Here is a 12,292-nt window from a genome sequence, read left to right as displayed (position 1 = left end):
CTTTTTGCATTTTGTTTTTAAGCTCTTCTATCTGATGTTTGAGATCCGAAATTTCGTCTTCTTTTTTGAAAAGGTTATTTTCTATCTCTTCAAGACGACCTTCAAGTAGGGAATTTTCACTGAGAGGTTTGATGTTTTCGCCTTTCAATTCCAGCATTGCCTCTTTGATTTCTTTGTTTTCGGTTTTCTTGCTTCCAAAGGCAACTTTCATTTCTTGTAAACTTTTCTTCATTCCTTCTAACTGCTTCTCCTTCTCTTGACACTTGTCAGTCAACTCCTTTTTCTGACGTTTCAATTTCCTGACTTTCTCTGGCTCGCGTTGTACCAACTCATCCGCCATGTCTTGTTGATAGTTTAGTACTTCCGTCAAGCCACTCATTTGCATTTTAAGATCATTTATCTAGGATCAGAAAATATATCCAAAATTATTTGTCGTCTAAAAGATTCCTTGGAAATCGTTTATCGATACAGCAAAAGTAAAACATTAAGCTCTATAGGAGCATGGAGTATTAATGAAAGTTTTTGGTATCATTTTCTTATAAGAAACTGTATTTGTAAACCATGCTTACCTCTATTTTGCACTGATCCTTCTCTAACTTAAATGCTCTCTCTCGCTCCTTGGATTTTCTGGAATAAAAAAAGGAACTCATATAATTTTTTGTTGTCGATGCTCGACAGAAAACGTTTACTTGCAGTTGAGGTTTTACATTAAGGCAAAGAAACTTAGGATAAAAATGTATCTTGATCCTCGTTCAGTACTTTCAAAATTATTTCGTAAAAAGCAAAAAGATATTAAACTTTATAAAGAATCGACAATTTGCACTCACTTTACCAAAGCTCCATTCAGTTCTTTGAGCTTGCTCGCTTCTTTCTTCGACGTCTCCAGTTGGCTCATTAGCTACTTCACCAAAGTCGAGTCACCACCGGGCATTTTCTCTTCACTTTTCAACGACATGTTGATCATTTTCCGATGTAAGTAACGCACAAATCACCAACAACAGCTCACGTAGATACACGTAGATCTTTTGTACAAACTATATTCACAACTTGTAGAAGATTGCTGAAGAACACCGCTTAGATAAAGATACTCTTCGCCAAGTAATCTCTTGCTGTACGCATCCCCTTTTATAGCAATCAAAACCGTTTGTGACGTCAGATTGATTGTATACGTGATATCTTACCTTTAGTTGTTGTTCTTAAAAACAAATGTGATGTCAAATTCATCAAGCGCCTGATTGATGAAGACATTAAGTGCCTAAGGATTTAATCTTAGCAGAGACCAGTCTAGTGTCCTTTAACTCTAGCCTTGTTTTTCTCTCTTCCTTTCAGTCAATCTTCCCTGTTCTCAATTTCTTTGAATCCCTCTTTTTTCATTCCCTTTTTTCTTTCTCCTATGAATTGGAATCACATTTTACTCTCGTTAAAGAGCGTTTTTGCTTGAGCTATTAAAGTTTTTAGAGATTGGCTCAATTTGCAAAAGCTACCGAATGTCTTATAAAGCCTCCATGTGAGTGACGTTCAACAGAGTGGTTTGCATTGGCATGCTTAGCTATGAATACAGGTAAGCAGACATTGTTTACATATTGCTGTGCATCAACTGCTCTTTCATAAATGCATTCACGAAGATTTATGCAATGCTTGCAGCGAAATAGTTACGTGATATCAAATCACATTGGGTCTCGTTTAACAAAAATCTTTACTCCTCTTCCTATCATGTTGAATCTATCAGCACCTTTGAAAATCCTCCCCATAAACAATCTGTACTATGCAACAGGAACTAGATATTTGTTGTCGTTTGTATGATCTCCAAAATATGTTTTCAGAAGTTATGAAAAATGCTTTCGGTATGAGAAGGAAAAGGGGGAAAATTGGAAACACCATTAAGCTTGAATTTAATATTATTCAAGGCAAAAGTGGCATTGAAGAAAAAATAAGTTCCATTTCGAGTCTTCTGCTTTTAAAACGCAACAAAATCTTTGAAGTTTGCTTTGTAGAATGAGGTTCTTGTATAATAACATTTCCTAAACTTTCATTAGGAATTTTCTTCATCTAGCCCCCCCACATATCTCTCTGCCTTTTTAACCAGACACCCTATCTGAAGCGTTGTTATGATCTTTTCCAAAGGAGTTTTGGAAGAATAAATAGGCTTAATTGTTAGAAATTAATACTGAAATGACCTCAAATGAACCTGAATTGAATCACAATAGTGAATGCAGCTTAGCAATATCCACACTGAGCCCGAAAGAGAGAGACATAAAAATATACACAATTTTTTTAAAAAAGATCTTTTTTTCCAAACAAAATTTTAATCAATTACAATACTTAGAAAAAAGTTTAAATACTATATGGATGTTAACGTTGTCTTATATTTGTTAAAGTCTGTTTGCACTGCGAAATCTTTTAAAAAGTCTTTTAACAAAAGGCTTCTTTTTCACTTCCACTTTTGCCAATGTTTCCTTCATCCCTTGTATTCTTTCGATCATTTGATCCAACCTCTCCTCACTGTCCCCATTAAGCTCTGGTGTATCAAAGCAAATCTGTGCAATGTTTTTAAGCCTCGCTGCCATGTTTTCGATCCTCATGTCTTGAATGTCAATCTCATACCTCATTTGCTTGTTTTCACGGAGCTGCCACTTCAAAGTCTGGTCCTTCTCCTTCAGGCTGACAAGAAGGGCATCTTTTTCTTGTATTGTGATTTCGATTTGCTCCATAGCATTTGCCAATGATTCAGTAGTCTCGTTAAGACATGATTCAAGCTCGTTTGCCCTCCTTTCTGAAGTTTCCGCCCTCTTAGTGGCTTCTTGAATTTCGTCGGCCATTTCTCTAATGTTTGATTCAGCTGTGGCTGCCATGTTTTGTGCATTGTCCTGCAGCTCGGTAACTAATTTCTCCAGCCTTTTTGTCTTCTGCATCAAAGATTCAATTTCTGACCTGAGTTTGACATTTGTGTTTTCCAGATTCAAACTTCGAGCTTCGTCCCCTTCTTTTCTGATGACGTTCTTTACAGTAATTTCAGCCACTTCTTTTATCACTTTGGTGTTGGTTTCCTTCATATCATGCTTAAGCTCCCATATTCTCAGATCCTTTTTGACTGCATCAATCTCCATCTGCTCGATCGTTGCCTCCTGGTTAGAAATGATCGATGCTTGTCGAGCAATGCATGTCTGGTCATTTTGCATTTTGTTTTTAAGCTCTTCCATCTGATGTTTGAGATCCGAAATTTTGTCTTCTTTTTTGAAAAGGTTATTTTCTTTCTCTTCAAGACGACCTTCAAGTAGAGAATTTTCACTGAGAAGTTTGATGTTTTCGCCTTTCAATTCCAGCATTGCCTCTTTGATTTCTTTGTTTTCGGTTTTCTTGCTTCCAAAGGCAACTTTCATTTCTTGTAAACTTTTCTTCATTCCTTCTAACTGCTTCTCCTTCTCTTGACACTTGTCAGTCAACTCCTTTTTCTGACGTTTCAATTTCTTGACTTTCTCTGGCTCGCGTTGTACCAACTCATCCGCCATGTCTTGTTGATAGTTTAGTACTTCCGTCAAGCCACTCATTTGCATTTTAAGATCATTTATCTAGGATCAGAAAATATATCCAAAATTATTTGTCGTCTAAAAGATTCCTTGGAAATCGTTTATCGATACAGCAAAAGTAAAACATTAAGCTCTATAGGAACATGAAGTATTAATGAAAGTTTTTGGTATCATTTTCTTATAAGAAACTGTATTTGTAAACCATGCTTACCTCCATTTTGCACTGATCCTTCTCTAACTTAAATGCTCTCTCTCGCTCCTTGGATTTTCTGGAATAAAAAAAGGAACTCATATAATTTTTTGTTGTCGATGCTCGACAGAAAACATTTACTTGCAGTTGAGGTTTCACATTAAGGCAAAGACACTTAGGATAAAAATGTATCTTGATCCTCGTTCAATACTTTCAAAATTATTTCGTAAAAGCAAACAGATATTAAACTTTATTTGAATTAGTTTATTTTAATCACTGTATTTTAATTAGAAAGATGTATTATCACTCACTTCACCAAAACTCCGTTCAGTTCTTTTAGCTTGCTCGCTTCTTTCTTCGACGTCTCCAGTTCGCTCATTAGCTCCTTCACCAAAGTCGAGTCACCACCGGCCGTTTTCTCTTCACTTTTCAACGACATGTTGATCATAATCCGATGTAAGTAACGCACAAATCACCAACAACAGTTCAAGTAGATACCTGTAGATCTCTTGTACAAACTATATTCACAACTTGTAGAAGATTGCTGAAGAACACCGCTTAGATAACGATACTCTTCGCCAAGTAATCTCTTGCTGTACACATCCCCTTTTATAGCAATCAAAACCGTTTGTGACGTCAGATTGATTGTATACGTGATATATTACTTTTAGTTGTTGGTCTTAAAAACGAGTGTGATGTCAAATTCATTAAGGACCTGATTGATGAAGACATTAAGTTCCTAAGGATTTAATCTTAGCAGAGACCAGTCTAGTGTCTTTTAACTCTAGCCTTGTTTTTCTCTTTTGCTTTCAGTCAATCTTCCCTGTTCTCAATTTCTTTGAATCCAATGCTCTCTTACTGAAATTGCCCTCAGATTCAATTTATCTTTCTGCCTTTACTCTTTATTGCTACCGTCCTACGTTCCCTCTTTTTTCATTCCATTTTTTCTTTCTCCTACGAATCGGAATCACATTTTACCTCTCGTTAAAGAGCCTTTTTGCTTGCTCCTCTAAACTTTTTCTTATTTGCTTCAATTTTGAAAACTCTATTGATGCTGTTGTCCAAAAGTTTATTTTTCCCTTTCTGTGATGCAACTTTTTGTCAATGCTTGCACTCACCTCTTTATTACCTATTTTTTAAATTTGTTAATGAATATCAGACCTCTTTTATTGTAAGTTAAAGTCCTTCTGTGTCTACTTTTTCATAAAACTCATTAAAAGGTAGTGAATTATGCCAATTCTTATCTCCCTTTTTCCAAACTAACAGTACGTCCAGCAGATATCAGAAAAAGACAAACAGAGAGCAGCGCATCTTAATATAAACCGTATTGTTGCTAACGATTCCACTAAGCAAGCACATAAAGACTGGACACTAGACAGAATGTTTAGATGAATTCTCATAATAAGCATGTTGCAAAATATCCTTACATGAAGCTTTTAGAAAGAGTAATATAGGAGTTGCCTGATGATCACTTTAAGCATAAAACATAATAAGAAAATTGAAAGTAGCAACTTAGAACCGTGCTGTTCTTCATACCAAACCATTCACAGCTCGTGAAACAATTCATGAATGACAGTAAACAGTAGTCTTTACTTCAAAAAATTCAAATGACTTTTATTTTTTCCTTTACTCTTTTAACATATATTGTAATTGAGCCAAAGAAAAATTCAAAAGAAACAGATTTGAGTTATGTCTTTCTTTGCGAGATGCAAGCCAAAGAGATCTGCATTAATCTACAACAAAATGTTTCTTTTATAAATTTTTCAAATATTCATCTTTGATTTGATGAATTAATGTAAATGAATTGGGAATTCAAAGCTTTAACCATGCACCAACTTTCTTGCAGCAGCTTAATCCAGTAGCCTTCTGTTTGAATTTCAGTCTTTGAATGATATTTCTTTCACGTTATCTAGACAGGAATTATCCAACGTCCACTATTTTTCTCAGCTCATGAAGTGCAGATTAACTATATAATGGGCTCGTTCTTCTTCTCTAGGTTTTTTGGGTTTTTGGTCGCCGAAAGGACAAGAAACCTGACCTGTGAAATGATTTTGAAGGCACCAAAATTTGTGACACCGCTGCTACAATCAAAGTTACAGAGAGCGTTAGCCACCATTTTACAAGACAGTGCAATTATGAATGTGGTGTTTGCTTCAACAAGGGATTAACATCGATTGTCAAGCATGTAGATGAAGTGAAATAATGTGTAGATTTTGTAACAATATCAGGCAAGTTGATTTCGGTTTTGTGATAAAAATTGCCTTTTGAATTGAATTGAACTGTGTTATGGCAAACGGTAAGCTTTTCTTATTGATTTTAAAATGGCTGTAAAAATTGCAATGAATCTTTTGGTTGCTCTATTGACAGGGAAAAATCCATCCACGAAAGAAGGATAGAGATGAAGTGAAACTTTTGCTATCAGGTCAAAGCACAAGTCTTCAGCATCGTCTGACCCGAAAGGAAATAGAGCCCTATTTGATGTGGCCTCCGTTTGAGTAGCATTCAACAGATTGGGTAATCTTGGAATGACTAGCTATGTATATAGGTAAGCAGACATTGTTTACATATTGCTGTGCATCAACTGCTCTTTCATAAATGCATTCACGAAACCTTATGCAATACTTGCAGCGAAATAGTTACATGATATCAAATCACATCGGATCCCGTTTAACAAAAATCTTTACCCTTCTTCCTATCATGCTTGAATCTATCAGCACCTTTGAAAATCCTCCCCATAAATAATCTGTACTATGCAACAGGAACTAGAAATTTGTTGTTGTTTGTATGATCTCCAAAATATGTTTTCAGAAGCTATTAAAATTGTTTTCGGTATCAGAAGGAAGCAGGGAAAAAATTGGAAACACCACTAAGCTTGAATTTAATGTTGTTCAAAGCGAAGGTGGCATTGAAGAAAAAATAAGTTCCATTTCAAGTCTTCTGCTTTTAAAACGCAACAAAATATTTGAAGTTTGCTTTGTAGAATCAGATTCTTGTATAATAACATTTTGCATCTCCTAGACTTTCGTTTGGAATTTTCTTCAACTAGACCATTCCCCCCCCCCCCTCCACATATCTCTCTGCCTTTTTAAACAGACACCGTGTTTGAAGCGTTGTTATGATCTTTTCCAAAGGAGTTTTGGAAGAATAAATATACTTGATTGTTAGAAAATAATACTGAAACGACCTCAAACGAAACTGAATTGAATCCCAATAGTGAATGCAGCTTAGCAATATCCACACTGTGCCAGAAAGAGAGAGACAAAAATATACAAAACTTTTTCAAAGAAAATCTTTTTTTCCAAACAAAATTTTAATCAATTACAATACTTAGAAAAAAGTTTAAATACTATATAGATGTTAACGTTGTCTTATATTTGTTAAAGTCTGTTTGCACTACGAAATCTTTTAAAAAGTCTTTTCACAAAAGGCTTCTTTTTCACTTCCACTTTTGCCAATGTTTCCTGCATCCCTTGTATTCTTTCGATCATTTGATCCAACCTCTCCTCACTGTCCCCATTAAGCTCTGGTGTATCAAAGCAAATCTGTGCAATGTTTTTAAGCCTCGCTGCCATGTTTTCGATCCTCATGTCTTGAATGTCAATCTCATACCTCATTTGCTTGTTTTCACGGAGCTGCCACTTCAAAGCCTGGTCCTTCTCCTTCAGGCTGACAAGAAGGGCATCTTTTTCTTGTATTTTGACTTCGATTTGCTCCGTAGCATTTGCCAATGATTCAGTAGTCTCGTTGAGACATGATTCAAGCTCGTTTGCTCTCTTTTCTGAAGTTTCCGCACTCTTAGTGGCTTCTTGAATTTCGTCAGCCATTTCCCTGATCTTTGATTCAGCTGTGGCTGCCATGTTTTGTGCATTGTCCTGCAGCTCGGTAATTAATTTCTCCAGCCTTTCTGTTTTCTGCATCAAAGATTCAATTTCTGACTTGAGTGAGATATTTTTGTTTTCCAGATTCAAAATTCGAGCCTTGTCTCCTGCTTCCCTGATGACGTTCTTTACAGTAATTTCAGCCACTTCTTTTGTCATTTTGGTGTTGGCTTCCTTCATTTCATGCTTGAGCTCCCATATTCTCAGACCCTTTTTGACTGCATCAATCTCCATCTGCTCGATCTTTGCCTCTTGGTTACAAATGATTGATGCTTGTTGAGCAATGCATGTCTGGTCTTTTTGCATTTTGTTTTTAAGCTCTTCTATCTGATGTTTGAGATCCGAAATTTCGTCTTCTTTTTTGAAAAGGTTATTCTCTATCTCTTCAAGACGACCTTCAAGTAGAAAATTTCCACTGAGAAGTTTGATGTTTTCGCCTTTCAATTCCAGCATTGCCTCTTTGGTTTCTTTGTTTTCGGTTTCCTTGCTTTCAAAGGCAACTTCCATTTCCTGAAACTTCTTTTTCAATTCCTCCAGCTGTTTCTCCTTCTCTTCACACTTGTCAGTCAATTCCTTCTTCTGACGTTTTAATTTCTTGACTTTCTCTGGCTCACGTTGTACCAACTCATCCGCCATGTCTTGTTGATAGTTTAGTACTTCCGTCAAGCCACTCATTTGCATTTTAAGATCATTTATCTAGGATCAGAAAATATATCCAAAATTATTTTTTGTCTAAAAGATTCCTTGGAAATCGTTTATCGATACAGCAAAAGTAAAACATTAAGCTCTATAGGAACCTGGAGTATTAATGAAAGTTTTTGGTATCATTTTCTTATAAGAAACTGTATTTGTAAACCATGCTTACCTCCATTTTGCACTGATCCTTCTCTAACTTAAATGCTCTTTCTCGCTCCTTGGATTTTCTGGAATAAAAAAAGGAACATATATAATTTTTTGTTGTCGATGCTCGACAGAAAACATTTACTTGCAGTTGAGGTTTCACATTAAGGCAAAGAAACTTAGGATAAAATGTATCTTGATCCTCGTTCAATACTTTCAAAATTATTTCGTTAAAAGCAAAAAGATATTAAACTTTATGAAGAATCGACAATTTGCACTCACTTCACCAAAACTCCGTTCAGTTCTTTTAGCTTGCTCGCTTCCTTCTTCGACGTCTCCAGTTCACTTATTAGCTCCTTCACCAAAGTCGAGTCCCCACCGGCCGTTTTCTCTTCACTTTTCAACGACATGTTGATCATAATCCGATGTTAGTAACGCACAAATCACCAACAACAGCTCACGTAGATACACGTAGATTTTTTGTACAAACTATATTCACAACTTGTAGAAGATTGCTGAAGAACACCGCTTAGATAACGATACTCTTCGCCAAGTAATCTCTTGCTGTACGCATCCCCTTTTATAGCAATCAAAACCATTTGTGACGTCAGATTGATTGTATACGTGATATATTACTTTTAGTTGTTGTTCTTAAAAACGAGTGTGATGTCAAATTCATTATGGACCTGATTGATGAAGACATTAAGTGCCTAAGGATTTAATCTTAGCAAAGACCAGTCTAGTGTCTTTTAACTCTAGCCTTGTTTTTCTCTCTTCCTTTCAGTCAATCTTCCCTGTTCTCAATTTCCTTGAATCCAATACTCTCTTACTGACATTTCCCTCAGATTCAATTTATCTTTCTGCCTTTACTTTTTATTGCTACCGTCCTACGTTCCCTCCTTTTTTCATTCCCTTTTTCCTTTCTCCTATGAATCGGAATCACATTTTACCTCTCGTTGAAGAGCGTTTTTGCTTGAGCTATTAAAGTCTTTAGAGATTGGCTCAATTTGCAAAAGCTACCGAATGCACTCCTTCAATTTTTTTTCTCATTTTCTTCAATTTTGAAAACCCTATTGATGTTGTTGTCCAAAAGTTTATTTTTCCCTTTCTGTGATGCAACTTTTTGTCAATGCTTGCACTCACCTCTTGAATACCTATTTTTTTAATTTGTTAATGAATATCAGACCTCTTTTATTGTAAGTTAAAGTCCTTCTGTGTCTACTTTTTCTTAAAATTCTTTAAAAGTTTGTGAATTATGCCATTTCTTATCTCTCTTTTTCCAAAGTAACAGTACGTCCAGCAGAAATGAGAAAAAGACAAACAGACAACAGAGCATCTTAATTAAAACCGTATTGTTGCTAACGATTCCACTAAGCAAGCACATAAAGACTGGACACTAGACAGAATGTTTAGAGGAATTCTCATAATAAGCATGTTGCAAAATATCCTTACATGAAGCTTTTAGAAAGAGTAATATAGGAGTTGCCTGATGATCACTTTAAGCATAAAACATAATAAGAAAATTGAAAGTAGCAACTTAGAACCGTGCTGTTCTTCATACCAAACCATTCACAGCTCGTGAAACAATTCATGAATGACAGTAAACAGTAGTCTTTACTTCAAAAAATTCAAATGACTTTTATTTTTTCCTTTACTCTTTTAACATATATTGTAATTGAGCCAAAGAAAAAACCAAAAGAAACAGATTTGAGTTATGTCTTTCTTTGCGAGATGCAAGCCAAAGAGATCTGCATTAATCTACAACAAAATGTTTCTTTTATAAATTTTTCAAATCTTCATCTTTGATTTGATGAATTAATGTAAATGAATTGGGAATTCAAAGCTTTAACCATGCACCAACTTTCTTGCAGCAGCTTAATCCAGTAGCCTTCTGTTTGAATTTCAGTCTTTGAATGATATTTCTTTCACGTTATCTAGACAGGAATAAGATTATTGTTTTTGTCGCTGTTTAATGCTTCTTGATGCTATACCGGCATTGGAAAACAGGAAGTTTCCAAGTTGTGGAACTGGATGGATCCTTGTACTTTAAAAACACCCTGTTCTTCACACCAGTGATCAATTCAATCGATAAAAGAATTTTAAAATACTGAAATAACTTTATCGCAAAGCACTTGCCAGACCATGCACAAGATCCGGCAAAATTGTTAACTTTAATTGTAATTAAATCAGTAATTTTTTTAATTAGGATGATATCCAACGTCCACTATTTTTCTCAGCTCATGAAGTGCAGATTAACTATATAATGGGCTCGTTCTTCTTCTCTAGGTTTTTTGGGTTTTTGGTCGCCGAAAGGACAAGAAACCTGACCTGTGAAATGATTTTGAAGGCACCAAAATTTGTGACACCGCTGCTACAATCAAAGTTACAGAGAGCGTTAGCCACCATTTTACAAGACAGTGCAATTATGAATGTGGTGTTTGCTTCAACAAGGGATTAACATCGATTGTCAAGCATGTAGATGAAGTGAAATAATGTGTAGATTTTGTAACAATATCAGGCCAGTTGCTTTTTATTTTATGATAAAATTTGCCTTATGAATTGAAATGAACTGTGTTATGGCAAACGGTAAGCTTTTCTTATTGATTTTAAAATGGCTGTAAAAATTGAAATGAAACTTTTGGTTGCTTTCTTGACAGGGAAAAATCCATCCACGAAAGAAGGAATGAGATGAAGTGAGACTTTTGCTATCAGGTCAAAGCACAAGTCTCAAGGTTCTTCTGACCCAAAAAGAAAATAGAGCCCTGTCTTATAAAGCCTCCATGTGAGTGACGTTCAACAGAGTGGTTTGCATTGGCATGCCTAGCTATGAATATAGGTAAGCAGAAACTGTTCACATATTGCTGTGCATCAACTGCTCTTTCATAAATGCATTCACGAAGATTCATGCAATGCTTGCAGCGAAATAAGTACATGATATCAAATCACGTTGGATCTCGTTTAACAAAAATCTTTACCCTTCTTCCTATCATGCTTGAATCTATCAGCACCTTTGAAAATCCTCCCCATAAATAATCTGTACTATGCAACGTGGACTAGACATGTTGTCGTTTGTATGATTTACAAAATATGTTTTCAGAAGTTATGAGAATTGTTTTCGAAAGTAGATGGAGAGAGATTGGAAACACCACTAAGCTTGAATTTAATATTATTTAAGGCGAAGGTGGGATTGAAGAAAAATAAGTTCCATTTCAAATCTTCTGCTTTTAAAACGCAACAAAATCTTTGAAGTTTGCTTTGTAGAATGAGATTCTTGTATAATAACATTTTGCATCACCTAGACTTTCGTTTGGAATTTTCTTCAACTAGACCTTCCCCCCCCCCCCCCACATATCTCTCTGCCTTTTTAAACAGACACCCTATCTGAAGGGTTGTTATGATCTCTTCTAAAGGAGTTTTGGAAGAATAAATAGGCTTAATTGTTAGAAATTAATACTGAAATGACCTCAAATGAACCTGAATTGAATCACAATACTGAATGCAGCTTACCAATATCCACATTAGCAATGTCAGCTTGTAAGAGTAATGCAGAACACTGCAGGCTGCTGAAGAACACTGGTTAGATTGCTATAATCTTCACGAAATAATCAAGTTTCCTATGCACTCCCTTTTTATAGCAACCAACGGCGTTTATGACGTCAGATTTATTGTATACGAATCTTGCCTGAAGGCGTTGGTCTAAAAACAAATGTGACGTCATATTCATTAACTGCCAGATTGTTGAAGCCTTAATTTTTTTGCTCCTTTTCTCTTTTTTTCAATTTTCCCTTTCCTTTCATCATTCTACCTTCTCATTGAATTTTATCTTTCTTTTTTTATAAAGACCCACTCTTTCTCGT

At 35.5% G+C, this 12,292-nt stretch overlaps 1 protein-coding gene across 1 annotated transcript; it reads right to left on the bottom strand.

Annotated features, from left to right (window-relative positions):
- Positions 1 to 6,935: 6,935 nt before the first annotated feature.
- Positions 6,936 to 9,384, bottom strand: LOC135680989 (uncharacterized). The gene has a single exon (XM_089113697.1). It carries the CDS (start codon positions 8,274 to 8,276, stop codon positions 7,095 to 7,097), a length of 1,182 nt encoding a protein of 393 aa, XP_088969823.1. The 5' UTR covers positions 8,277 to 9,384; the 3' UTR covers positions 6,936 to 7,094.
- Positions 9,385 to 12,292: the final 2,908 nt, after the last annotated feature.

The sequence above is a fragment of the Rhopilema esculentum genome, chromosome 18 (assembly GCF_057945365.1).
Source record: "Rhopilema esculentum isolate cy_ngs chromosome 18, ASM5794536v1, whole genome shotgun sequence".
Classification (NCBI taxonomy): Eukaryota; Metazoa; Cnidaria; class Scyphozoa; order Rhizostomeae; family Rhizostomatidae; genus Rhopilema; species Rhopilema esculentum.
Note: the sequence above shows the minus strand (reverse complement) of the source record. Positions and strands in the feature narration are given on the sequence as shown.